This window comes from Capsicum annuum, chromosome 8 (assembly GCF_002878395.1).
Source record: "Capsicum annuum cultivar UCD-10X-F1 chromosome 8, UCD10Xv1.1, whole genome shotgun sequence".
Classification (NCBI taxonomy): Eukaryota; Viridiplantae; Streptophyta; class Magnoliopsida; order Solanales; family Solanaceae; genus Capsicum; species Capsicum annuum.
The window spans coordinates 169,158,705-169,186,698 of NC_061118.1; the positions used below are offsets into that span (position 1 = coordinate 169,158,705).

At 35.3% G+C, this 27,994-nt stretch overlaps 3 protein-coding genes and 1 pseudogene across 3 annotated transcripts in view; all 4 read right to left on the minus strand.

Annotated features, from left to right (window-relative positions):
* Positions 1–356: 356 nt before the first annotated feature.
* LOC107850285 (guanine nucleotide-binding protein subunit beta-2) lies at positions 357–8,599 on the minus strand. The gene is given in 6 exon segments (NM_001324672.1): positions 357–392; positions 1,139–1,252; positions 1,537–1,894; positions 2,017–2,441; positions 8,311–8,405; positions 8,494–8,599. Coding segments are annotated over 6 exon segments (1,134 nt in total).
* Positions 8,600–10,028: 1,429 nt separating this feature from the next.
* LOC124886498 lies at positions 10,029–11,618 on the minus strand (annotated as a pseudogene).
* Positions 11,619–11,770: 152 nt separating this feature from the next.
* LOC107850380 (glucan endo-1,3-beta-D-glucosidase) lies at positions 11,771–19,443 on the minus strand. The gene is made up of 6 exons (XM_016694864.2): positions 19,132–19,443; positions 18,345–18,719; positions 16,319–16,608; positions 13,550–13,873; positions 12,653–12,998; positions 11,771–12,027 (listed from the first exon to the last, which is right to left on the minus strand). The coding sequence occupies exons 1-6, from the start codon at positions 19,199–19,201 to the stop codon at positions 11,990–11,992; spliced, it is 1,443 nt and encodes a 480-aa protein (XP_016550350.2). The 5' UTR covers positions 19,202–19,443; the 3' UTR covers positions 11,771–11,989.
* Positions 19,444–23,457: 4,014 nt separating this feature from the next.
* LOC107850381 (cyclase-associated protein 1) overlaps positions 23,458–27,994 on the minus strand; it is a 10,574-nt gene continuing 6,037 nt past the window's right edge. The window contains exons 4-10 of the mRNA XM_016694866.2: positions 25,579–25,888; positions 25,360–25,507; positions 25,169–25,278; positions 25,017–25,072; positions 24,865–24,921; positions 24,585–24,728; positions 23,458–23,919 (exon numbers count right to left, since the gene is read on the minus strand). Coding sequence (XP_016550352.1) covers positions 23,833–23,919; positions 24,585–24,728; positions 24,865–24,921; positions 25,017–25,072; positions 25,169–25,278; positions 25,360–25,507; positions 25,579–25,888 — 912 coding nt within the window. The 3' untranslated portion in view covers positions 23,458–23,832. The remainder of the gene's footprint in view (positions 23,920–24,584; positions 24,729–24,864; positions 24,922–25,016; positions 25,073–25,168; positions 25,279–25,359; positions 25,508–25,578; positions 25,889–27,994) is intronic.

The window sequence follows — 27,994 nt, forward strand, 5'->3', positions numbered from 1 at the left end:
CTGAGCGTTTCAATATCACAAACAGCTTTTCGATGGTAAGCAAAGGAGAAACTTGTTTTAATTCCTCGAGCTGTTTTTTTCTTTAAAAAAAAATTAGTTACATAAGCAGCTGAAACCATCAGACAATTTTGAGAACAAACAGGTTATCCTTTACAACAGGTGCCGGTCCAGTAATACATGTCAGATTCATATGATCCAACTGGAAACAATTTGGTTTATTTGACATACATAATAACTGGAATTCAAGAGATCTACAGGTTATGAGGATGCCAAAAGAAAACACAAACATAGGTTGGTCATGAAAGAAAATGAGAATGAAATGGGATTGGACTAAATAATAGGAGGGATTTCATCACTCAGATCACACTTCTGTGCCCACCAAAAGCCCAAATCTGCCAAAGAAAAAAAGAAATTAAGATCATGTTTTAACAGTAGAATGCATGGCAAACTGAACTGAGAAGTGTAGTCAAAGAAATCTACTGCAGAAAAAACACGAGATAGAGATGAGCATCACTTGATTATAAATCTTTTCTTTCAGATAATTATTTGATTTTCAAGGCTAACCGCCATGAAGGCTAGTCCCAAGGGCAAAGCTGAGGCCCCAAAATTTCAAGGTACTTGAATAGGTTAGATAATTATTACACTTGCTATTGACTACGTATATAGAAACAGAAAAAAGAAACCCTTAAAACAACTATATTTTGTGAGAATAAAATAACATGAAGTAGGAATTTGGTTAGAATGAAGTGGCATGAACAAAAGCAGCTATCTTCTGTCAAACAAAATATGTTAGGGCATGAATTTAGCCAAGAGAGGAAGGAGGTAGAATACAAGGGATTAAGGGAAAGATCAGAAGTCAGATATGGAAATATTTATTACTCTAACCATGGTTAGGATTTTGTTTAATTAAACAAAACTCAATCATGAAATTTAGAAAATGACGCGTGCTTCCCATCCAAGTGAGGACTAGGGAGAAATGAAGAGGAGCTCCAACCATTATTTATATAACTAGTAATTCAATGGTTCTAAACTTCTAATATATTAAATTTATTCATATCATTAGAATATAGCTTGATGGTTGAAAATCACAATGTAGTTTCTTGTTCATTAGAAGAAGAACACCACTGTATGGTTTTACCTTCAGGTTAGTATCCCAACTTCCTGTACATAAGGCGCTTCCATCAGCTGACAGTCCCAGGCAACTTATTCGCCCTTCATGAGAGTTTTGAACTGCTCCCAAGTTTAGGACCACCTATTGATTCAAAGCTTAAAGGCAAGAAATAAGGCTGATTGCAGATGAGAAGAACAAAGACAACATAAACATTTACAAACAATCACACTACAAGAAATGAAAATGCAATCTGGAAAGGAGAATGGTAGTAATAAATTTAAACATTACCCATTAAAAATCAAGAGATGTCTATGAGTATGCTCGGACTAAGAATTGTCCCAAAATGTTTGCAAACTATAATGTCCAGAACGATAGAAGAATATTTTGGAGAAATGAGTTAAAAGCAAGATGCAACATTCTTGTACCTTTGCTAATAGGGTGTCCCACACGTAACAATCTGCATTAGAGTACCCGACGAAGAGAAGACGGCCTGAGATAGAAAATGCCATGGAAGTCACATGAGGGATATCACTGTCACCATGCGGCTGGTAGTATACTTGCAGCTGGTGTCCAGTTCTGATGTCAAATAATCTGCAGGTTCCATCATCTGAACCAGTTCCAAAGCGATTACCATCAGGGAAGAACTTTACAGTATTAACATCTCCCTCATGACCATGAAATGTTCGTTGAGCTCGACTAGCAACTCGGGTGTCCCACAGTCGAGCAGTTGTGTCACAGGACCCAGACACAAACAGTCTGGGGTTAGATGAACTAATTGAGACACTGGATAAATGGAAAAGAAATAAGATTACTTCCCAACTTACTGGCAGAAAATACATTTAACGTACTGCAAAATTCAAGGAAAAAGAGCGCATAATTGCATAGCCCGTTGATCACCAACTTACCTTAATACATCTGCAGTGTGCCCAGATTGAAACTCACCTCCAAACACAGAAGTTCTTAGGCCAGTAGTTATATCCCAAAGTACACATGTTTGATCGCCAGAACTAGTTATTAGGTGAGTATCCTCATCTGGAACATACTGACACGATGACACATACCCCTTATGCCCACTAAGCATTCTCGATACTGGATGGTTCCCATCCTTATCGATCGGTGAATTTAAGTTGAAGATAGAGCAGGCACTGTCAAGGCCACCACAAGCAACAGACTGTCCGCTAGGAGAGAAGGCGCAGGTCATAACCCAAGCACATGGAAGCTTAATTGCATGGGTTTTTTGGCTTGTGAGAGCATTCCACACTATTAATCTACCATCTTGGGATGCACTGACTATACGATTTTTTTCAGGAGTCCAGTCCAGTGAATAGACCTGCAACATATTTTTTAAGAATTTGGTAACACAACTTCACAATTACTAAGTAATACCCCTATCATATTATGATATCCAACATACATCAACTAAGTTCCCATAGATTATGATGTTTCCTGATGGTCATACAACATACTCTATGGGTTTCCTTATTTACTAGCAATCGCCTCTCTATCAATACATCATTCCGACACATCAACAAAGTTTCTAGAGGATATCATACACATATAAAGAAGCAAAACTCAGGAGCAGTTAAGATCAAGTAAAGTATTCTCAATCAAAGACATTGGTAATTAAAAGGTGATACAGGCTAGTTCACAAGTATGATGTTCCCTTATTTACTTGCTTTCGTCTCCATCAGCACACCATTCAGATGCATTAACTACGTATCAGAGGCTGCTATACCTACGTAATGAAGCAAAATGTTGAAGAAAGTATGATTATAAAGTATTCTCACTTCATTTAGTGAGTACTGGTACTTGGTGTTATGTAGTTATGTTAGTTCACGAGTATGATGCTTCCTCAATTACTTGCTTTAGTCTCTCCACAGGTGGATTGTCTATTTTGATCCTTCACATTGTATTAGTTATTCTTATAGCTGCCTTTAGAAAAGCCGACTAGTTTCAGTAACAGCTTCCAGCAGCGTTATTGAAAGTGTTCGCTTCAGCGCTTAAAGCATGAAGTGAAGAAAGGTGTCGAGTCCAGTACTTTGATGTCCTGAAGATAGGCGAGAATGGAAAAGCGTGTGCTTCAGCAGAAGATCAAGATGCAACTGGGGCATGAGGCCTCGCTTAAGCAAAAAACGATACTTTTGGAAATTTAATTGAAATAAGGGTTAATTTTAGGTTTAATTTTAAAACAATTGCAACAGAGACTTGGGCATCTTCTACCTCCTGCTGCTACTCGAAGTTATGTAATTGTTCTCTTCCTCTTCTTATGTTCTTCTCTTCTCCCCTTGCTCTTTTCTTATCTTTTCTCTTCTCCTCTTCGATCTTTCATGAAATCCCAGCCGAAATGTGTTACTCTACCTCTTCGATTTTCTCTTGTCCTCTTATTTAGAATTCTTGAAAGAATAGGATGTTGTTTCCTTTTCTTTTTTTAAAAAAAATTGAAGAGGATGTTGCTTCCTTTATGATTTGGTTTTGAATTTGCTTAATATGTTATGAGGATTATAGACTATCTAGTTCTAGTATCTATTATTTACTTTTTAATTTTAGAATTGAAAGATTCGCTTAATATGTTATTTCTATCAAGTTCTTAATCAATTATATATGCAAATTTAATATTTTCTGTTTTTGCATATGCTAAGTTGGTGGAGAGCAAGGATGACGAAAAGCAGCAAACGAATAAGGAGGAGTATAAGTTAGCTAGGAAAGAGGCTACGGTAGCGGTTACAACGGCTAAGACAACAGCTTTCGAGAGCTTGTATGCGGCTTTAGAGGTAAAAGGAAGTTGTATAGGCTTCCCAAGGCTAAGGAGCAGAAGGCTCGTGACCTTGACCAAGTGAAGTGCATCAAGGGGAAGGATGACAAAGTGTTGGTGAAGGATGCTCTCATTAGGAGGAGGTGGCAGTCTTATTTCCATAGATTTTTGAACAAAGAGGGGGATAAAGGTTTCGTGCTGGAGGACTTGGAGAACTCAAAGAGATGTCGCGATTATGGTTATTTTAGGCGTATCAAGGTTGAGGAAGTCAAGGGGGCTATTTGTAGGATACGTGGGGGTAGGGTGACTGGGCCAAACGAGATTTCGGTGAATTTTTGGAAGAGCACTAGCGGGGCAAATTTGGAGTGGATGACAAGGTTATTTAACATCATTTTTAGGGCGGCAAAGATGCCAGAAGCTTGGAGATGTAGCACGATAATTCCTTTATACAAGAGCAAGGGGGACATTTAGAGTTGCAACAACTATAGAGATATCAGGTTGTTGAGTTATACTATGAAGGTTTGGAAAAGGGTGGTAGAGTTGAGTCTAAGAAGGATCCTGACTATTTTCGAGAATCAGTTTGATTTTATGCCAGGTCGTTCAACTACTGAGGCCATTCACCTCATGAGGAGATTAGTAAAGCAGTTTAGGGAGAGGAAGGACTTGCACATGGTGTTCATTGATCTTGAGAAAGCGTATGAAAAAGTTCCCAGAGAGATTCTGTGAAGGTGCTTGGACGCTAGAAGGGAGCTCGTGGCATACACTAGGTCGGTTCAGGACATGTACGACGGCGCGAAGACTAGTGTGAGAATGATAGAAGGAGATCCGGAGCACTTTCCTGATTTGATAGGGTTGCATCAGGGATTGACTCTTAGCCCATTTTTATTTGCCTTGGTGATGGATGTTTTGACGCGGCGTATTCATGGGGAGGCGCCACGGTATATGTTATTTACAGATGATGTTGTACTGATTGATGAGACTCGGGGAGGAGTTAATGATATGTTTGAGCTTCGGAGACAGACCCTCGAGTCTAAAGTATTTAAGTTGAGCAGGACTAAGAAGAGTACTTGAAATGTAATTTTAGTGATTTGTCGCGTGAGGCTGACGTGGTAGTGAAGCTTGATTCTCAGGTCGTTCAAAAGAGTGAGAGTTTCAAGTATCTTGGGCCTATGATTCAAAGGAATGGGGAGATTGATGAGGATGTCATGCACCGTATTGGTGCAAGATGGTTGAAATGGAGGCTTCAGGTGTAGTGTGATAAGAAGGTGCCTCCTAAGATCAAAGATAAGTTCTACAGTGTGGCAGTCCGACCAGCTATGTTGTATGACGCTAAGTGTTGGCCAGTTAAAAACTTCTACAACTAGAAGTTGAAGGTAGCGAAGATGAGGATGTAAGGGATACAGTTAGAAATGGTTCGGGCATGTGATAAGGAGGGGCACAAATACTACAGTACGGAGGTGTGAGAGGCTGGCTATGAATGGTTTTAGGCGGGCTAGAGGTAGGTCGAAGAAGTATTGGAGGGAGGTGATTAGATATGATATGGAGCAGTTACAACTTACGAAGGACACGACCCTTGATAGAAAGGTGTGGAGGATGCAGATTAGTGAGTAGGAGTACGTCCGTAATAGTAGAAAAGGGTGCTTTGTTTGCATCTGTGCCTCTAGTTTCTTGTAGTCTTTGGTTCGTGGTGTTTTGGTGATATCTTTGTTTTTCGAATAGATATTTTATAGTATTCCCTTGTGGGTGTCTTGTTTCCTTTATTATCTAGCGGTGTGATATCCCTTGTTGTTTGTTTTTATGTGTTTTTTTTATAATATTGTTATCTATTTTCATGTTTTATAATCTGTCCCTTTGATAATTCTAAATTGGGACTCCTCATGGAACCCAAATTTCTTCTTTCCTCAACATCAACACCCTTTGTTCCAAATGGAGCTTTTCCTTTTTCCCTTTCCCATAAATCATCTTTTATATCAGCACAACATTTTGGAAAAACTCAAATTTGGGGTAAAAGTTTAGTTTTTGGAGTCAAGAATGAATCTTTATGTAATTTGGAGTCAAGGATTTGATCAAATTTTTCAAGTGGGTTGAATTTTTTATCACTATTTTATCGTATTTTTCGATGATGGTGATGGCGTTTTCCGGCGAAAATTCGCCGAAAAATATGTGTGTGTGTGGGAGGGGGGGGGTGCGGGTGGATGGGTGTGTGCAGGTGTAGGGGTGTGTGTGCAGGTGTGGCGGTGAACGGGAGGTGCGGGGGTGGTTATGAAGAAGATGAAAAATGGAGGGGCGGGGTATTTTTTATTTTAAATATTTTTTTGTATACAACAACAACAACAACATACCCAGTGTATTCCCACCTAGTGGGGTCTGGGGAGGGTAGAGAGTACGCAGACCATACCACTACCTCAAGTAGTGGTTATATATATATATAAAATATATATATTTATATATATAAATACATCTATAAATATTTTATTTACGTGGCTCCGACGTGGCGGTGATGTGACGCTAATGTGTCAACGAGTGTGATGCACTCTCCATTGTGAGAGTGGTATTATATATTAAGGGGTGAAATTAATACACTTTAAAGATGTTAAGGGGGTAAATAAATAGAAGTTTAGTTTAAGTGCTATGCATTCTCTCTAGTTTAAATACAATGTTTGTTTTGATTGTTACATAAATTTAATCGTTAAATCCATCGTTAGGTAATGACAAAAAGTCGCATTTTGTATAGCATGTCGTTATCTCTTTTTTTTTTCCTCATTTTGTCTTTACTTATTTTTTGTTTCCATATAATCATCATTTTGTCTTTACTTATTACTTTATTAACCTGTTTTATTCTTTACCCTACCTTTTTTACAGTAGGTACCTATTTTTCTTGTGGGTTTATCCTTCAAATTACTGATATGTGATATAATGTAACAACAAAAAACGATAAAATCTATCCAAACATTATATTCATCAGAACAATACAATACTAAGCAATACAACACAATACAATGTGATATGATAGATTATGTAACAATCATCCTAAAAGAGTGTTTAGCTTGATATGATAGTTATCATGCTTTCCTAATGTCCAAGTTTTTAGGTGGCACATATTGGTGACCAAGTAATATCACCCTTCCATATAAAATATAATGTAACAGTCAGGTTGAAGAAAAATATGGATGAAAATAGATTTTGATCAATTATGTCAGACCCTTGTCAAGAATTAATTAACCAAATCTTCTCCTGTTAATTTGATCTTCTCCTGCACCGTGCCTCCACTTATTCTCTGTAGTTTACTATTCCTAAGTACTTCTCTGTAATCCTATTATGTTTTGACTTTGAGAAAAAAAAAATTCAACCGACACCTTGTCAAGTAAAATTAATCACAACATACTAGGTTTTGTCACTTCCCAAACATATAATGGCTGTTGATTTGACTTCAAAAAACAATTAACTCGCACACCCAGAAATTATTAGGCTACTAAAGGGAATGTGAGAAAATAGTAAAGCAGACGAAAGAAAGAAAAGAGAATACAATTAATACAAAGAGCCACAACATTGGAGAACGGAGTAATTTAAACACAAAGTGCGGGTTCGGATTGCTGTTTTAAGGCTCATCAAAGTGATGGGTCAGCTCGACCTAGCCTGTCAAAGTCCAAAGTCAGTTTGGAATAGCTCGGCTGGGGTGGGCCGACCCATATTGACAGCTATATATGTGTCAGCTTCGTAAATGATGGCGGCCTACAATTGCTGTAAGACTTTCCAAATGTACTCCACTAACCGTTAAACATACCAACAGTCTACAGCCATAAACCAAAAAGGCTAAAATCCACAATCTCAAATTCTCGTCCTGAGCTTAAATATTATTCACCTTCATAAAATAAATAGATAAAATCACTAACTAATACACCCTTTTCCTTTTACGATGACATGTTTGACAGAATGCAAAGCTCAAGATGTTTTCTAGCTTCTTCTTTTTTTTTTTTTTTGATAAATGTGGCATCCGGACCAGCTTGTGCGCATCTCGACTAGTTCCACGGGAAATCTGCCACCTTCTATCAGCAAAGGGTACCAGGTAACTCAGTCCAATAAGGATAGGACAGATAGGAAGAAATCACCTGAAACCTCATGGTTCTCAACCCACCTCATTTCTAGGCCACACCCAGGGGTGCGTTAATCTAGCTTATTTATTACATTAGTAAACGTAGAAAAGTACACTGGAATATTAATTGAGAATTTAGTTTCATGAACAAAAAATCACATCAAGAATTGTAATTCGTACAATTCAAAGAATTTTAGTTTAAGTAGTGAAAGTAATGGATCAAATCAAACATTTCTTATGTCCCAGAAGAAAAAGATGCTAATATATATATCAATATAAATTAAGACAAAGAAAGCATGAATTTGATTATACAAATTTTAATCTAAAATTCACAAAAATGTAGAAAATATCTACCTTTCCTGTGTGTCCTTGCAGGATCCTACAACAAACCAGATCTGTTGGGCCAAAGGTAACCGGAGTTTTACCTTGTGACCTTGCATACCCAGCAACTGCACAAAACACACACACGCAAAATAAGATCGCTAAATAAATTGTAGAAACAATTATAAAAAGAGAAAGAAGAAGAAGGGAAATAACCATCAGTGTCGAGTAATTGAAGACGTTTCTGCTTAAGTTTTTCACGGAGATCATTTACAGTCTGAGTAGCGACCATATGCCGCTCTTTCAGCTCTGCTACTGACATTTTCTAGGATAATTTAAACATATTTTTCTCCAAAATGGAACAATTTTTTTGGTTTGAATTAGGGTTTTGTGAAGAAGAAGAAGAAGGAGAAAAAATAAAGGACAGAGAAACGAGTCACGGAAGTTGGTGGTGGTGTGGGGGTGGGGGCGTCGGGGTGGGGGGTCGGGGGTGGTGCGTCGTGGGGTGGGGTATCAGCTTTCCTTTTACAAGTATTGTGGTTTTGAGTTTTGACTGATAGCCGCCGGGGTACGTGTTGTAGTGGGGTCCATAATGACTTCCTTGACAGCCACTTTTATATGTCGTCTTTGGGCTTCCCGGCCCAAAAGAAAGCTAGGAGGATTGGTGAATTATGTTGTGATTTAAATCCATTTGGAGGGTTTTTTCATCATTGAATTATTAAGAAAAACAATATTAATTTTTTGGTGTTGTGTTTGGTTAGGTCGACATATGTCAGCTATACCCGAAAAAAAAAAAAAAAAAAAAAAAACAAAGAAGCTTATTTGATAATGACAGAGATCAGTTGATTCAAATCTATTCATCGAGTATTAGCATGTGGATAACGTCATACATTTTGAAAAGTTACGTCATGTGATAATTTTAAATTTTTACGAGGAAATGGTTAAAAGACTCCCAACCTTTATTCCAAATCTCAACTATATATCTATAGTTTGCGGGGTCTTATAACCTCCTGAACTATTTAAAATTAAAATTATAACACACTACAAGCTGACATGGCAAAAAAAGTGAAACTCACTCTCTTTAAGAGAGTGAGCGTGAACGCCCAAAGAATATTGATTTTTTTTTTTAATCAACTCATAATTCTTGAGGGCAAATTGATATTTAGAACATTCAAAAAAATTATTTTTTCAAATCAGGTTAAACATAAATCCAAATAAACTTTCAAACATAAATCCAAATAAACTTTCACTTAACAGTGACACCATCGAAAAATTCATGAATTCTTGCCAGAAAATCAAGAATATTTCTTGATTATTTGAGAGGATTGCTCAAATGTCCTTTTAGATAATTTTTTGACAAAATGACTTTAACTAGTTCCCTTTAGACATCAAATTCTTGATATACCAATGCGTTATCGAGACTGTTGAACATTACCTGCTCTTGTTTCTTGGTTGCTATAAAAGAAAAAAATACAACCACTATATCAAGGATGTAAAGCTACAAAAGAAAGATCACCACTGCTACACCATCTCAAACAAGAATTTTATGGGAGAGCAGATAACAACAATATCCACATAGGCTCAAATGCATTTCAAACATGTGATGGAGGAGCAGATAACAACAATACCCACATAAGCTCAAATGCATTTCAAACATTCGAAACGCAACAATACCCACATAAGCTCACTGCCCATCACACGTTTGATGAAATGCCAAGCTCAAATTGAAAAAATCAATGCTTTTTAAAAAAAAAAAACAAAAGGACAGATATTTCATTAAACAACTCTTGATACAATAACATATTCAGAATCCTGATTCAAACCATAGAAAAAATATCAATTTATGTATTCAAAGAGCTACAAGCCAAAACGAAACAACACATTTTAATCCCTTTCACCCCTAATTCTCCTAGCAAACTGAATATCCTTTGGCATAATCGTAACCCTCTTAGCATGAATCACAAAAAGATTTGTATCCTTAAATAACCCCACAAGGTACGCTTCAGCCACTTCTTGCAATGCAGCAGCAACAGAGCTTTGGAGCCTTAGATCCGTCTTAAAGTTCTGAGCAATTTCATGAACCAAATGTTGGAGTGGAAGCTTGCTAATTGTTTAAAGTGTTGATTTTCTTGCTGCCTTTGTTGCAAATTGCTTCCTTGGTGCTTTGCCTCTTGTTGATTTACAAGTTATTTGCTTCGTACAAGCCATTGGAATGTTTAATTTATACTCTTGTGGAGTTTAGAATTGTTTGATCTGAGGATCTATAGAAATGAAATTGAGTTGAAAAAGAAAATGGATCAAAATGGGGAATGGGAAAGAGAGAAAAATTTTGCCGAGGAGAAATAATATATAAAGAGAAAAGGAAAATATATAAAGTAAAATCATTAATTTTTTAGATTAAAAAAAGAAAAAAATGATATGGCAGCGCGTGCAGGTCACTACTTGAAACAAAATCTGGGTATGAGCTTTTAGACGTATTAATATTTCATTTTTAAAATATTCAGGGGGTTATAGGACCCCAGTACAGATGAATTTAAGGCAAAGATTGAGTTTTTTTGGCCATTTTCTCAATTTTTACTGCTAAATAGAAGGTTAATAACTTTATTTATTAAATAATTTAAATACATTTTAAGGCGAAAAAAGAGCATTCAGTTTTTAAGCTTCAGTTTTTTATTGGTTGACCGTAGGCTTAAGTCAACTTGTTTTTGGACATTAACAGGAAAACTCATTTTCTTGACCCTTGGTTACTGTAAGATTCTGTGTTAAATATGGTAAGTTAATTAGATAGATGTATATTCGGCTATTTATTTTATGGGTAGCGATTGGATTCATGCAGTATGACATGTTCTAGGTGATTCATTATGAACCCTCTTTGAGCTTTTGTCCCAAAAGAAAGCTTCTTATGCTTTAAATCGTTGACTTGGGACAGTTTTCATTGCAGTGATACTTCTTTTTGTCTCACAAAAATACATAATACATAAAATATGTCATTTAACTTCGTCCAAGTTTTAATGTGTATAAATAAATACTTAAATTATTATAAAATTAAACAATTAAATACACGCGTCCCACCTAACAAATTACGTGAACATATCTTACATGTCAAATCGTCTGAGATTTGCCATGTCAGACATATGCATTTACTTATTCAATATTATGATAATTTAAGTGTTTACATGTACACATTCAAAATTAAAGAATATAGATGCCGGCTAAAAGCAAAATTGAAGAATACATTTATTTATTATGTCAATTTAAACTCATACCTGAGTTATTAGATGAGTATAGAATGAATTTGAAGTAACAATTTTATGGACCATGAAAGTTGATTCAAACATCAAAAATATATTTTTATATGTTTTGAACTTTCTTAATATATAAGCACAAGCCATTAAAATTCATACCAAATATTATAATATCGAAATTAAGATATTAAAAATATCAATTTCAATATGATAATTCGATATTTATGGTACCATATCCACCCGTAGAATTCAACAACAATTGAGTATATTTCAATAATGGTGGAAAGAAAATGATCGTATCGAGGAACTATACAATTTAAATTTAAATAGCTCTTCTTTAAAGAGACTCCTGACCATTTTAGCAAGGACAAATTAGGTGGAGGGGATTATTTATAGACCAATTTATAGTTACATACATTACTCCATCATAATAAAATACATTCAGATACTAAATTAAATTCTCTGCGTCATGAGTTGCCACCAGGATAAGTACAGCCATTGTAACCTAAGAAAAAGAAGAAAAAAAGATGTTACTGACAGAAAGACCCAATCAATCAAGTAGCAAATATGGGAGCTACAGCCTTGCAAAGCAAATTGAAGAAAAGTATGTTCGTTTGGTTTGAAAATGATTATCCCGGGATAAAATAAAAGAACCCATTTTCCTTTATTTGGTTGGAGGGGTTAATCCAACCCGGGATAACTTATCCCACCATTTTCCCCTTAGTCCCAGGATAACTTATCCCATATACATGATGGGATAAGTTATCCCGGTATTAGTTATCCCGGGATAACCATTTTCAAACCAAACGACATTAAAGAGTATTAAAACACATGGACTATAATATTGGAACTAAAACTCCATGAATTGCTTAGTACTAATAATTTGTTTGGTTATTGCATTGAAAATAAGATTGATAAACGATATATAGTCCAAAAATCATACAAAATTTCATCAGGAGAATAGTACTTACATGAAAACTAAAAATCATACCAAGGTTTCAGTCTAAGTTATACCAATATTACTTGTATGAAAACTAAAATGCAAGCAAGAGATAAAATATTCAATCAAGTACTCAAAAATGGTGTTGTGGAAGTGTTGATACAAGATAAGAAGAAACTTAGAAACTTACTAGGATTTGTTGAGGTGAGGGTCGCGGTCTGAGAGAAGTCGCAGTTCCAGGGATTCCTGCCAGCAGTTTGATAAAGAATATTCATAGCATAAGCAGCATGCGATGCTACAGTATTTGGTTCAAAGCAGGGACCGCCTGCTTGAATAGGGCTACAGTCAATACCGGTCATGCTACAGGCATAATCGAGATTAGCCTGTAATTCAGAGTCGGGAGTCCCTGGCTTTGGCATGCACCAAGCAGCTGCTGTTGGTTTTGGTGCCGGTGTAACCGGCGTTACTGGAGTAGTCGGGGTCGTGGGAGTTGTTGCTGGAGCAGGAGTCACTGGAGCTACTGGAGCTGTAGGAGTCTTAACAAATGACACAAAAACAACAAAAATAATGAGGATCTTCAGCATGAATTGAATATTGGTTTTCATTCCTAACGTACTCTATCCCCTGCATTTTATTCTAATGCATCGGTACATACTACCTTCTGTCTGTATTATTTGTCTCTGATGATTTTTGCACACTTGTTAAGAACGAATGTTTGAATAACCTTAATCATAAGAGCAAGTCTAAAATGTAATTTATCTCTCTTAAACATAACACTTGAGTAACACTCAAGGGTGAATTTTTTTAAAAGGTAGTAGTAATAAGTGCTCGTTGTCTTTCTAAAACATTATACAATTTTTAATATACATAATTTGCCAAAAGGACTAATATTTGGGACGGGGGAAATACTTCTTTGGTTATATAATAGTAGTGATTTTCAGAAATTGCCTATTTGACTTTTGAAAACCCAAAATCTAAGTATAATATGAGAGGAAGTAGTTATGTTCTTTATGTCCTTGGAACTTGTTTTATGTTTTGGTTCAAACATGTTTTTGAAGCTTGTTGGATAGCAAATTATTGTTCTCACCTGGGCATTTTTTGAGAGGCCAACATTGTAAGTCGTGGAAAGATCAGGCTTGAAAAGTCCAAAGAAGCGTTCCGAGCCAGGCCCAGGCTTCAAGTCCTCATCATAGAGGGCAAATAAATAGGTATCAACTGATATGCCAGGCATCAATGGAGTGCCAACCATAGACCTCAAGTGGTTTATCAAGTTACCGTTATAAGCTTTTGCATTATCCACACTTGGACCTACTTCATTTGGATCACCCTTGTATGGCCACCCTGTCTCTGCAACCACAATTTGAACGTCCTTGAATCCCCACGCATTCAGGGCCGAATGTACAGCATCAACCTGCACGCGCACAAGAATTTCCTCACATTAACCTGAGCAACGAAACCAAGGACAGTTTACTGCTATTGGGAACAGAAAAAGGCTAACAGTATAGGACCAGTTGATTTGGGAAGCAAGTAAACGGAGAATCTATTGATACTCTCAACTAATATATATACATATATACGTATATATTACTTTCCACCCTATGTTATTACCCACTTTTGGGCCCCAACGAATTCGGATTCATGACTAGAGGTCCATTTGGGGTATAGCGTTCCCTACCTACTCTATTCGTCTCGAATTATGTATATTCAAAAGTCACAATGGATGCATTAAAAATAAGCTTTAAATGTGTGTACAATAAATAAATAAACTGTCCATTCCAAACACATTAGTTCTAAATTTTAATCTGCATCTGACTTGGAGAACCTGAAAATATCAAAACAATATGGTGGCACAATTTATTATTTTCAAACCATAACATGTGCACTACTTTTTCTAATGTTTACTTTCATTTACAGAATATTGATGGTATATATTCTTTTGAAAGTGCAGCATTGGGCCCTGCACAGCAAACTTTGCAGAATTACTTTTATTTTGAATTCATTGTTTACATGTCCAAACAGATTACAATGAAGTGACAATAATTTTGCTTATCAATTGTTATCCTTGCAGAAATAAGAGTCAAGCTTTCACATTAAGGGGTAGTTTGGTAGAGTATCTAAAATCAATGCAAAATATAGTGTATTAATAATGTTTGCATTAATAATGTTTCTATTAGTTATGTCTGTATTAGTTATGCATGTATTATTTCTTATACATTGTTTGGTTTGATGTATAAGAAATAATACATCTTACATAATTAATAAAAGAAATGTTTGTTTACAAAAATATCCTTCTTTGATTTGTACATTTTTTTGCAACAAAATTTTTTTGCCATTTCAAATATAATTAGTATTGTTGAACTAGTATATAGAGGTTTCGGATTAATTGCAAGACCTTTGTCTTTACGTATGAAATATTACGCCAACGGATTAATATAGTGGAAACAAAAATAAAATATAAAACGTAAAATTAAGAAATAGTCTCAATTTTCTTTAATCTTTTTAAAGACCCTCGAAGCAAAGCAAAAATATGTTACAATTATTTAAATCAATTATTCATTATTGTAGATTAAAATGGTGGGAAAAAAATTATGAAATGTTTTGAAAAAATTTACTATTGCAAATTAAAATGGCGGGAAAAGGAATGATGAAATATTTGAGAGAAAAATTGAGGGGTATTAAAGTCATTTAATAAGTTATTGCATGCATTAAAGACTTTGCATTACTAATACATAGAAAGCGGGTGATATTAGTAATACAACCTTAATACACAATAGAGTGTATAATTAATGCTTGCATTAGTTGTACATACACTAAAAATTGTATCAAATAAGATATTCATAATATACATTAATTAAAGCATGCATTATTTTTATCAATACACTCTACCAAACGACACCAAAAAATCGTAGCAAAAAACATTTGAGAATCAGAACCTTGTCCAATTATAATTTTTTTAACGAAAAAACAGCCTGTCATCAACACGCAAGAGTCAAGATCCAAAGCACTAGATGCTTTTTATGTCCCATCAAATTGCACAAAAAGGCCAAGAAATAGAGGTCACCCAGTACAGATTATGGATAGTTGGTCAATTATAATTATTATTATTATTATCTTGCCAATTAGTATCAATCACACACAATTTATTACTACTACAGGAACAACAACACATCCAGGAACAACAACACATCCAGCATAATTCCGCAAGTGAGGTGAGATGTATACAGATTTTTAACTCTAACTTTGTGGGATAAGAAGGATATTTCCGATAGACTCTCAGCTTAAAAAAGGAGCCAATGAAATGTTCTTTATCTTCTTTATTACAAAATAATGATACGAGGGACAATTCAACAATCAGAGAACATGAAAATTAAGTAGTACTCCTTATGTTTCATTATGTTTCATAATAAATGAATTGTTGGATTTTGGCATAAAGATTAAGGAAAAAACATTAAAGACATAAATTTAACACAACTTTTCATTTTTACTCCAAAAAAAAAAAGTTAACCTTGTAATATTTTTTCGAAAGTTAATTGGTTGTCAAATCATAAGGGTAAATTTGAAAAAAAATTCAATGATTTACTTATTTTGAAACACCAATAAATACCCCAACAATTCACTTATTCTGAAACGGAAGAAGTGTTTGTTAAAATTCTTGCACTACTACTAGGTTTTCTGCACATGCTATTGAAAGAATATGTCAGTTCATGCAAGTTGCATTAAACAGAAAAAAAAAAATTAACTACAAATGATATTAAGTACCATGGTGAAAATTCTGACAGGTTTTTTATTTATTATAATAAAAATTATATATTTAAAAACTACTTACATGAAAAGTACTACAAGTGAATCAACTAACCTGTGCATCAAACATGTTCATGTATTTGATACCGGTCCCTGAATCAACCCGGCCAGCATTTGGTTGGAAGAGACAGAATGCCAAAGTTTCAGGTCTTGGATCACTCTGATATGCAAAGAATGGGTATGGATTGATCATCAAAGGCGAACCATTTTCCTTGTGAAACTGCAGCAGCGCTTTTAGTGTGTCCCCAAATACTGGACTAAATAACCCGGATGAAGGCGGATCAGACTGAGACAAAATGGACATAGCGTGTACCGTTGATACCTTGATTTTACCACCAAGAGAAGCTGCAGTGTCACATAGTTACAGTTTGCAGTACCATTATGGTTAAAAAAATTACGACTCCCACATATTTTTGAACTGGTAATTAACCATACTACCATAGCTCCCTCTCAACTTAGATAAATAGGTATAATACACACAAACTAACTTTACTCCCTTTTTTCCATATGTAGGTCCAATTGATTCATTCCAAATAGAATTACATTATCAACTTTAAGAAATCAATTTTTTTTTTTTTTTTAATAAGGATTATTCCAACCTCTCAGATCCATTTTATATGACGCTCTCATCTTTTCAGTTTGCTCCAAAAGAAAAAAATAAAGGATACACTTCTAGATTTGAATTTATTTTGAAACTTTAAACTAACATATGTTCCTTAATGACATGCTCTTACCATCATAGAAATGTCACAATGTCCATTTTGAAATTTTACAACTTATAATTTTACCTTAACGACATGCTCTTACCGTCATAGGATACATTTGGTGACCGTTTGACCATGAATATCTTTTATATCTTTTATATTTTTTCCAGTTCTCTATAAGGTGAGAATCCGTTCGGCCATGCTTTATGGAGTGGAGTGTTGTCCAGTAAAAAAACTCTCACATTCAAAAATTAAAGGTGGCAAAAATGCGGATGTTGCGTTGGATGTGTGGGCTTACTAGGGGTGATAGAGTTCGGAATGAGACCATTCGGGAAAAAGTTGGAGTGGCTATGGTGGAGGACAAGATGCGGGAAGTTCAATTGAGATAGTTCAGGCACGTGATGAGGAGGAACACGGATGTCCCGGTTCGTAGGTGTGAAAGACTTGCGTTGGATGGCTTTAGGTGGAGTAGGACGAAGAAATACTGGAGAAAGGTAATTAGGCGGGACATGAAACAGTTGCAGCTCACTGAGGACATGACCCTAGATAGGAAGATTTGGAGGACGCGAATTAGGTTAGAAGGTTAGTGCCAGTTTGGATCGTTGGGGTAGGGCTTTACTTGGTGGGTGTATTATTCTTGTTATGTCACCTTGTTGCATGCTTTATTATGAATTTATTTACTATTATTTGTTTATTATTTGTTCCATGTTTTATTACGGATTTGGTTATTATCTCGTGTCTTGAGCCGGGAGTCTATCGGAAACAACCTTGCTACTTCTTCGAAGGTAGTGGTATGGATTGCGTATATCTTACCCTTCCCAAACCCCACAATGTGGAAATACTTTTGTTGTTGTTTGACAAAGCCAAAATGTTACTTTTTTCCCACTCCAAATTACTCCCAAATATTCAAAAATAAGTTGAATTTGTATTCATGGCCAAATGGCAAACTCAACTCTAATTTCCAACAACCATTTTTCATCTTAAAAACAAAAACAATTTTTCCAAATTTCAGTATTTTCATGGTCAGGCCCTTGGTATATGCCAAAAGTCTTTCTCTCCTCATCTAATCAAATAACCTAATACTATAAAATGAAACAAAGTAAATTAGTATTTTTTTTTTTTCGAAACAGAAGAATTTTATTCAACAAAGTGATCCAACTTACAACTGCTAGTTCATGTAATATTATTATTAGTATTACTAATAATAATTGTAACTTAGTACTTAATATACTCCAAGAATGTAACTTTTGTTGGTGAACTTGTTTTAAAATTTAAAAAATCATGTCGAATTTGATAAATTTAGATGACTTGACTTGTAAATTTCGCGTAAGAAACAGGCGTCAAAAATCTGAGAGAGATTGATGAACAACCACCTACCAGCATTGAGGGCATTTTGGACATTTTGCATAGCTGGCAATAGTTGAGGAATAAGGTTCTGATCTCCAGAAGTCACCACTTCGTTACCCACATTAACCACAATAATCTTACTCGCCGGATAGTACGCCAATACATTCGAAGCAACCCATTGTCCCGCGAAATTCGGGTCGCCGGCAAGCGCCGGTATGTCACCGTTGGAAGCTCCGATCACTATTCCGATCCCGGTATTCGCTAAAGCTTTAATTATCGCTGGATCCGCTCCGTATAACCTCACTTTCTCAATGCTCGTTGACTGAATTAGCTTCGCCGTATCCGCCGGCGGCGGGAGATTGTCGGCAACTTGGCCGTAGTTAACACCGATAAAAGCCTGCGAGTCTGAATTGCAAAGAGAAAATTACAGTCATTTAACTCAGTAAAAAAATTCAAAAATTGTATTGGAACTTGTTTTTAATCAGTATACAAGTCATTTTCAGATGACGACAATTAGTTTTATTTATAATAAATCTCTCTGTGTGCTGTCAAGTTTCAACAATTCGTTAACAAGTGTTCACTAACACCGTAAGAAAATTGCACCGATTAATATTTTTTCAAGCGCAGAAAAAAAAAAAAGAAAAACTGTAGATGTTTGTACTGAGAAAAATTAAAACAGAAAAGCTAAGGAACTGAAAAGAAGCCAGGCTTTTTTTTTTTTGAATCTTTTTCCAGAAAGCAGTAAAGTATCTATTCGATATAAGGAAAAAGTTGATTCGCGTCTTAATCAGTGAAAGTAACAGAAAGAGAAAGTTACCTGCAGAAGAAAGGTATTGCAGTAAAACAATGAAAACGAGGAAGAAAGTGTAAAGTATTTGTGTGGCCATTGAAGCTGCTTATCTGTGCAGAGGAAGGAGGGAGAAGTAGGAGGAATTTAACGGTAAAATTATGAGATTTATTTATTTATTTATGATGGTGTGGAGAGTGGAGTGGGGTATGAGAGTGTAGAGAGAAAGTGAAGTAGATTTAAGAAGAGAGGTTAGAGGGAATGAACGTGTGGCCGTGTGTGCATAGGACAGAAGACAGAAAGTTTCGATGCGGTTTCGTTTAAGGACTTTGGTCTTTGGTAAGGTGGACTTATATACAGGCTCTTGGTCAATTTTTATTGTTGTTATTTTAGAAATTTAATATAAAAATTAATATATAGTTAATTATTTATTTTTATTTTTATCTTTAGTCATAGATAGAAAGATATTAATATAATATAAAATAAAGTAAAAATAAACTAAGAATAGATTAATCAAATTATTCTCTAGTTAATGTTCTTTTTGAGAATCGTACGAATAAAAAATATGATTAGGTATTTAGAAACAAAGATGGTACTTTTATAAAAACAAATAAATTCTCATGGAAATCCAAGTGCAAATTAATAAATATTTTATGTATGATAGGTTATAAATTACTTCCTCCGTCTCAAATTTTTTAATTTGATTTCTTATTAACAATTTTTTTTACATGTTTTACCCTTTGCATTAATTTTTTTTTTTTTTAAATTAAAATATAAACATAGATACTATAATAAACTAGTCATGTTATTAATTATTTTTTTAATTAATGTGTCATCTCAATTTAAGATAATACATAAGAAATGTAAACAATATTAGGGGACCAGAGAGGGAAAGTTACGTGGGACGAACTCTACTGAAATAAAAAAAAAGACCAACGAGGGTACATCTCTTAGCTTCTCTTTTTGAGTATTACACTGGCTACACCAAATGGAGCCACCTGAAAAAAAATAATCTTAATTTGATTTCTGAGCTCCCTTATATTTAGCTCATTTCTTTTTAGCTTAAAAAAAAAACAAATAAGAGGAAGATCTCCCTTATAAATTATCCTTAATCATGAGATGATTTGTTATGTGTTACGAAGTGAAAATATGGTGAATAAATATATTAGGAGTACGAAGAGATAAGACGTAGATCACACCTACCATCATTAAATAATTTTTTCTGGCACAATCATTAAATAATTAACCAGATCACTTGGCAAAAAATAAGGCGCAAGAGGAAAATGGGTATGCTATGTAAGTGACACGAATTAAGTACAGATCGAGTTTCAGTTACGTCTACTTCAAAATATATTGTTTAAATCGTGGGAACTTATTTATATGTTGTACATTTTCTGCCTAAATTTATATGGCACAACTCCTTTTTAGCTTATCTCCCCAAAAGTTACATTTTTATAATTAAAAATAATATAACTTTAGTTTTTCATTTTTTTTAATAAAATAATTTATAAATACACAATAACAAACATCTAAGGTTTATTTTAAATAAAAAAATTTTCTCTTTCTAAATTTGTGTCTAGTCAAATCGTGTCACATAAATTGAAAAATAAAATAGAAAATGGAAGAAAATAAATATAGACTAAGAATGAACCAAGTATAATAAACTTTGACATTGAGATAGATGCAACATTCAATTAAATGGAAAAAAATAAATATGGAGTAATATCTTAAGGCAATTATTGTAGAAAGAAGGAAAAAACTATTAAAAGGGGAGATCGATATTATGCCCATTATAAGTGATTCATATTACAAGATTATTTTGCGTTTGAGGTTTGATCCAGCTCTCCCAAACCATATCTGGCACAAAATTTTCTTACACGTCTTAAATAAATAATGTGAAACGGATGGAATAGCTATGAAAGTGTAGCAATATCCTCATTTTGACTTTTGCTCATACCAACGGACCTACATCATTTCTGACAATTTATGTGAGATAGTTTAATTAACAAGATTTTATAATATTTCAAAACTATCCTTAAAATGAATGAATTTTAAATTATAAATTTCCTCTTATGAACGTCGTGCCAAATAAGTAGCACTCAGCATGGAAACACATTGATAATATCATTAAATTTTACCAAACACTTCCTTCGTCCATCTTTACTCCACTTTTATATTGACACATGAATTAAGAAATATTAAATATTATGAGTAATTTTATCATATTATTCTTTGAATATAATAAATTTAACACTCTCAAAAATGCATTAGATAATAAATCGTATTTAATGTTAAGCATAAAATGAATAGAAATAGGTAAATTAATAGACTGAACATCCCAAAATAAAAAAGTAAACAAATAAAAATAGACCGGGGAAGTAAAAAAGACGTGCCATTCTTTTTAATGAAAATTTTGTGTTACATAAAATAAAATGAAACAAAGAAAGTATATATAATTAATTAATCGTTGTACATGTGTGATTTTTTTTAATCAAAGGAGATTGGATAACTCCTCCTATGCCAACCCCTAAGGCCTAACCACCCTCCCACAATTTACGTGGCCGGTGGCACACATTAGGCATCAAGCGTCTTGTCAGATGAGGAACATGTAAGGTTTGTGTGTCCTGTTTTGTTAATCGATTAGGAAAGCAAATCTAATAAAGTTGATAACGTATGAGTAATGACAATTCTCTGACTAAAAGAGTACCATGGGGTTCTTATTTATTGAGTTTTACTCCATATGTATAAACTGAAACAGAGAAACGATCTCCAAAAAATTTGCCATTCTAAGGCACATATTAATGGTAGTATAGTACAGAGGAAGGTGGTGCTATTGTTATTGTGTAATAATGGATACTTGGACAAAAGTTGATCATAATGGAATAGCTCATTCATCAAGTCTTATCAAAGAGAAACTATATTAGGTAACTACACTAGACAAAGAAAAAGTGGCCACCTGGAATATAGATGAGTGACTTCTCATTGATCTTCACTTAATTCACCAGTCAGCAGCTCCCAAACCTTCAAGCAAGTACTAAAGTATTCTATTGACAGTGGAATTTATAATATCACCATCATTTAAATGAGGCGGGACGCAATTTGTGAATTATGCAAAAACAGCTAAAACACTTTTTTGAGAAGCTTTAATTTTAAAAAACAATCATCTCAGTTTTACAGTTTTCTCTTATTTGTCCACAAATGATCAAATATCATTTTGAAAGTAACTAGAAGACAAAGGTTCATTTACCAGGGTTCAAATACCATTGCTATAATACTTCTTTTTGTAGCATACTTGTAAAATACTGAAGTGAGAACAGTAATAAGTCAAGAGTTGCAACTTTTCTTTGATGGATGTTGAAGAACCAAAAAAAAAAAAAACTGCAGAGCCATTTTCCAGTTATGCAGCACTTAAAACCAACAAACGCAAACCAGAAAATGGCGTTGCCTACCAAAAATATCACCAATAGCTGACCAAGATATGAAAAGAAATTTGGGGTTTCAAATTCCCCGTCTCTGCTATTTTGTTTAACAGAGGCATATAAATTAAGAGAACTCTTCTATTTTTTGTTGATATTAGTATTTCAGGAATTAACTAAAAATGTTGTTTCACTTCAAATCAGACACTTCTCAAGATGTAACAGACTAGCTGTATCCAACAGTCGGGCAATCATTCTATTCTCTTTTGAGAAAGTGATACTATCATACTTAAAACCTCCTTCTGATTAACAAACCTTCGAAAGCAATGTGGAAAAATAGTAACCTAAACTAAAAACGCTCTCGACCAAACACCACACGGGCTTTCCTTTGAACATGCTTGGATTGCCCCGCGTGCTGAAGCAATTAGTCTAACTAGCTCCAGCAGGCAATGGTTTTTGTTCACTCTTTTTTGTGGTCCTCCAACTGCAATTCGGGGGAAAATGGGAAGTAGCTCTCTGTGAATGCAGTGGATGTAAAAACTAAAACTCTCTGTAATCAAAAGAACCAACCCATCTTATAATCCACCGACTCTACTAGGCAGGGTTTCCAGCTGTCTAAAACATGCTTAGAACTAGACCAGTCTAAAGCTAGTTCGGCGTACAACAGACACATTATAGGAATCCATGCTCGCAGCAATGCACAAAGATTAAGTAAAAAATTAAGAGGCTGGTTTATCTGTTAGTTACCTACTACCCCCTGCATCAAGGAAAACAGGGTCGAAATGAAGACTCACATCCTGTAACCTAAAACCTCAACTAAAACAAAAATTTAGAACCTCAATTAAAAACACATTTCTGGATATGCCGGATCCAAAAAAAGGCAGTCATTTAACAGTATAAAAGTACAACCAAGTAAGAACAATAAAACACAACTAGAATATGCTTAACGGAACAATTTCATTGTGAACCACAGTTTTCCAACTGATTAAGACTTCTCTATTTAGAAACACTGAATGGAATATTACATGGGCTGTGGAAATTATATAATATTCCACAAGAAAGAGAAAGCTTTGAAAGGTCAAGCTCTGGTACAAATAACAAAAAGATGTGACAACAGAAAAATAACAAAGCCCCTTACTTTGAACAAACTCTACCAGGAACTCAGGAAAAAGACACAAGGTACAGAACATAACTTACAATCAAGAAAGAAAGGAATTGACCATCTTTCAACTCTCCAATTTATAAAATTGGTAAACAGAAGATTTAAAAAAAAAAAAAAAAAGTCAAAACAACTGGATGTAGAATTTTTCACCAGTTAAGCTCCAGAGTGGGAGACAGGAGTAGTCACAAAGTGTCCGTCCTTGTATTCATGAGCATACTGCTGTGGCAAAGCATGCTCACCCTGCAACAATGTGCATACATTAAAGTTTTAATTAGTTTCATCTAGAACATGAAATCTGATACTTTAAGTTCACCCTTTTACTTCATAAGATACAGCTTAATCTCTGTTTAAAGAAGAGTGAAGAGGCACCGAAAACCATGATCATTTTCCCAGGCTGAAAAGTTAGTCTTGCTTGCTTACATGAAATCCATTAGGATAAAGCACTAAGGCAAAAGTAAAAAGGAAGGAAAGAAAAATGTGACAAGAATACCATGCATTTTCAGATGGTCCATCAGAAACAGCGTCTCTACCTTCACAAGGTAGGGTTAAGGTCGCGTATGCACCACCCTTCCCCAGATCAACAAGTGGGATTACACTGGGTATGTTGTTGTAAAGAATGAATGATGATATGGATCCCTTTTAACCTATTAGCTTAGCTTTACCATGCAACTGTAGATGGTGTAGTTTCTCTAAGGAACAACGCTCAAAACAGAATATATTTATCAGAGATAACAAGCCTCAGCTCTATACCTACACATGAAACTATTTCCTACAAAATACAAATTCAATTTCACAAGCAGACATGTAAGGGGTATTGGCGACATCTTACTTAATGCAAAGCTTCATCCACAATACCAATTAATATAAAACTGAGCGAGAGAGAGAGAGAGAGAAGACAACATTACCCAATCATCATCAGGCCCTGCACCAGGAACCAAAACATTGATTTCACTTGACTTAGCTGTGGTAATAGAACCCTCCAAAGAATCTTTGTTCAAGTATAACTGGCATCCATTTGTATTGTCGATTGATATTGTAGGAGCCGAGCCCTGGTATCCCACATAAAGGAGGTTTAACATTAGTCTCATGAAAACATAATAATATAATTGTTAATACTAAAATTTGATTACACTTCACTTTTCTAGACCATTACGTATAAAGTTTTGAGCCATAAAATTTTGATACCTGACATTGCACCTCTACACTGTTGCAATTGACAACCTCACAAGCTGCCACAACACCCTGTTCACCAAATTTAGATGATCAGGTAAGCCATTTAGTGAAGGATACATCAGCCTTCAAGATTTAATGAATTTCTCTTAAAGTTCAACACTGACCGCGAATACAATTCCCATCTTAGTGCATTTGTCAATTGTGAGGTTATTGACTTTTCCTGTGTGACACCAGTATATCAGTACAAGTATAACGTAAGCCCACCTCGTTATTTTCCAGTTTATGATACTACACTTATCGAGAAGAATTAAGTTACCTTTGATCTGCAGAACGGAATCTTTGCACCCATAGACATATACTGATTGCTTTGTATCGCAATCATCAATAACTAGGTTCTTTTGTCCAACTTGATTCTCAACCACCCATCTGCCAACAACATGACAGCAAAATTAGAATAGATCAAACAAATTGCACATGGAGATAGATTGAAGTCTATTCTTTACTCACTTACGGCCCATCTGAAGCTCCAATTTTGGAGGTCCAGTTTTAGAGACAGGGGGTGAGCTCATGCGAGCTTCCTTATCACCAGCATTAACAACGCCGGTTCTGTCGAAACGGTTCTTTGTCTTCATGTCATCTGTTACTTTTCTCAATCCTACAAGCACACATTCAAGTAAGGGTAAACTTCTATCTATATTATACATGAGGATGGGAAGGGAAAATTACCAGAAGTCACTGGCTTTCCCGAATTAATTTCATCAAAGACAGCAGACATCCCTTGCTTGGGGCGCGATGATGAAGCCTGAGGAGATTCAGAGCTGAAGAGAGAAGCTGGAGGGGGAACTGGAGGAGCAGGAGCACTTGGTGAAGGAGCTTTCGAAGGTGCAGATACAGCAGGTTTCCCTGTAGCGCTCCACACAGGACCTAATGGATAGTGACTCTTAACATAATCTCTCAATCCAGGGAGGTAAAGTTCTTTCAAAGCTTTTGCCCATTCAACATGATTTGGGTCTTTGTTTTTAAACTCCACAAGAATCTAAAATATATTGAAAATATTATACAAAAGTTAGAGGATAACATCGAGATCTATAGGGGGTACTACAAACCAAACAGTATACAAATTCAGAAAACCAGAAAGTATTTCCTGCAGCCAAATACGATAAGTGCAGCTTGAATCCTATAGTTTTCCTTTTTATTATTTTGGTAGTTTGAGGGGAGCCTTGGAGTAACTAGTAAAGTTGCTGCAATGTGACTAGGAGGCTACGTGTTCAGGCTGTGAAAACACCCTCTTGCAGAAATTCAAGGTAAGGCTGCCGGCTGCGTACTATAGACCTTTGTGGTCCAGCCCTTACCCGGATAGTAAGTAAGTTCTCCGCCCTCTTCACCACCCTTTCACTGGATATGCTGTTAGGTTCAAAGTATATGAAAAAGTGTGAATGAAAAATTATGAAAAATGGTGGAGAGAAGGGAGATACTAATTTAGAAAGTGTACTCCCAAATTGGAAAGTTCACTCTTTCTCCCACATTGGTGGAAGAAGAGAACTTGTGAGTGTTTAAAATAAGGGACACTTACTCCACATGGTTAGTGAGGCAAGAATAAGAGATGCCTCGCGCCGTCGTCGTCGCTTGCTCGGCTCGGCTTCGGCTTTGGAATGAGATCTATCTTTTTGGACAAAATTTATTTGACAAAAATTCAGAAATTCAGTTCGAAAATACCAAAGGGAAAGACGCAACTTTTTCCTGTGTTTTGATACTCCATTTATATGCATGCATGCAGATTCCGAAACAGTGTTCCGAAACAGTGCAGTGCTGAAACGAAGGGATGCAACCCTTCAATGAAATGACACACTGATTCATGAAATGGTATGCCTGTTCGGAAAAGACACATTCTTTGGCCAAACAGACATGGCTTTTCCAGAAAGGTCACACCTTTTAAGTGAACCATTGCCACTTTTCAGAAGAGGCACATGTTGGCTATATAAACCTGCTTTCATCCACAGGTTTAGGTACGAATTTTTCTGAAATACAGACTCTCTTCTTGTCTTGAAAAACTTTTTGTGTGATCTATCAAACCGTTGAGTGAGTTTGCTGAATCCAACAATTTGAGGTACCGCTATTGTTCGGATTGAAGGCCATTTTATCCTGGGAGGAAGATTCCAAAACCTCGGATACAGTGAGGGGAATTATTCCTTAAGGACACTCCGTGAATTTGGAGGACTTGGTCTTAAATTCTGTTTCATCTTTTTTCTGAATCTTAACACACTTCTTAGATAGATTATTCGTAATCTAGTGTTGAAGGTGTTACAGAACTTCATAAGTGTTCTTGTCTTGGACTTGAACTCGTGTTGAAGGTGTTACAGAACTTCATAAGTGTTTTTGTCTTGGACTTGAACTAGTGTTGAAGTTTGTGTTTCTTATTTACAGATTCTTGTACCCGAAATACATAAAAGATAACAATCTTAAGGAATAACCTTGCAGAATCTGTATTGCTTGTTTTTGGAGATTAACTTTAAGCTTTCTACTCCATTTGAACTTAACTAGTGATGTGAAGACATAAAATCTTCATCACAAGTTAAAGATCACTCGGTTGGCGATTGGAAGTCATAAAAACTTCATCGTTAACTAGAAACAAGAAGAAAAGTTGTTAAGCAGTATTCTGAAAATACTAAATTTTATTGTCTAGTTGTGACAGGGAAAATGACTAACGAAAGTCAAATGCAAGATGTGGCTACGACTATGGGGCAACTAGTATTACCTCAACAAGCCGAGCAAATGCTTCGCAACCAATGGCACCTGCGGAAAAGCCCAGGAAATTTGCGGGCATTTACTTTAAATGATGGCAGCAAAAGATGTTCTTTTACCTCACCACTCTATGCCTTCAAAGGTTCACTAGTGAGGATGCTCCTGAGGTGCCCGAGGGAACCTCGAACAAAGAGCATTTCATGATTGTAGAGGCTTGGAGACACTCGGACTTCCTTTGCAGGAATTATATCTTGAGTAGTCTCCAAGACGACCTCTATTATGTTTACAATGGAACTAAGACATCGAAGAACTTGTTGGGGGCACTAGAACGAAAATACAAGACAGAGGATGTGGGAATTAAGAAATTCTTTGTTGCAAGGTTCCTGGACTTTAAAATGAT

Excerpts from the sequence above, each read along its gene's own strand:
- LOC107850380 (XM_016694864.2), bottom strand. The coding sequence starts at position 19,201 with ATGGCCACACAAATACTTTACACTTTCTTCCTCGTTTTCATTGTTTTA. Across the intron at positions 13,874-16,318 it reads TGAACATGTTTGATGCACAG|GTTGATGCTGTACATTCGGC; the intron begins GTTAGTTGATTC and ends GTGCGCGTGCAG. Across the intron at positions 12,028-12,652 it reads CCTCACCTCAACAAATCCTA|GTTACAATGGCTGTACTTAT; the intron begins GTAAGTTTCTAA and ends TCTTTTTCTTAG.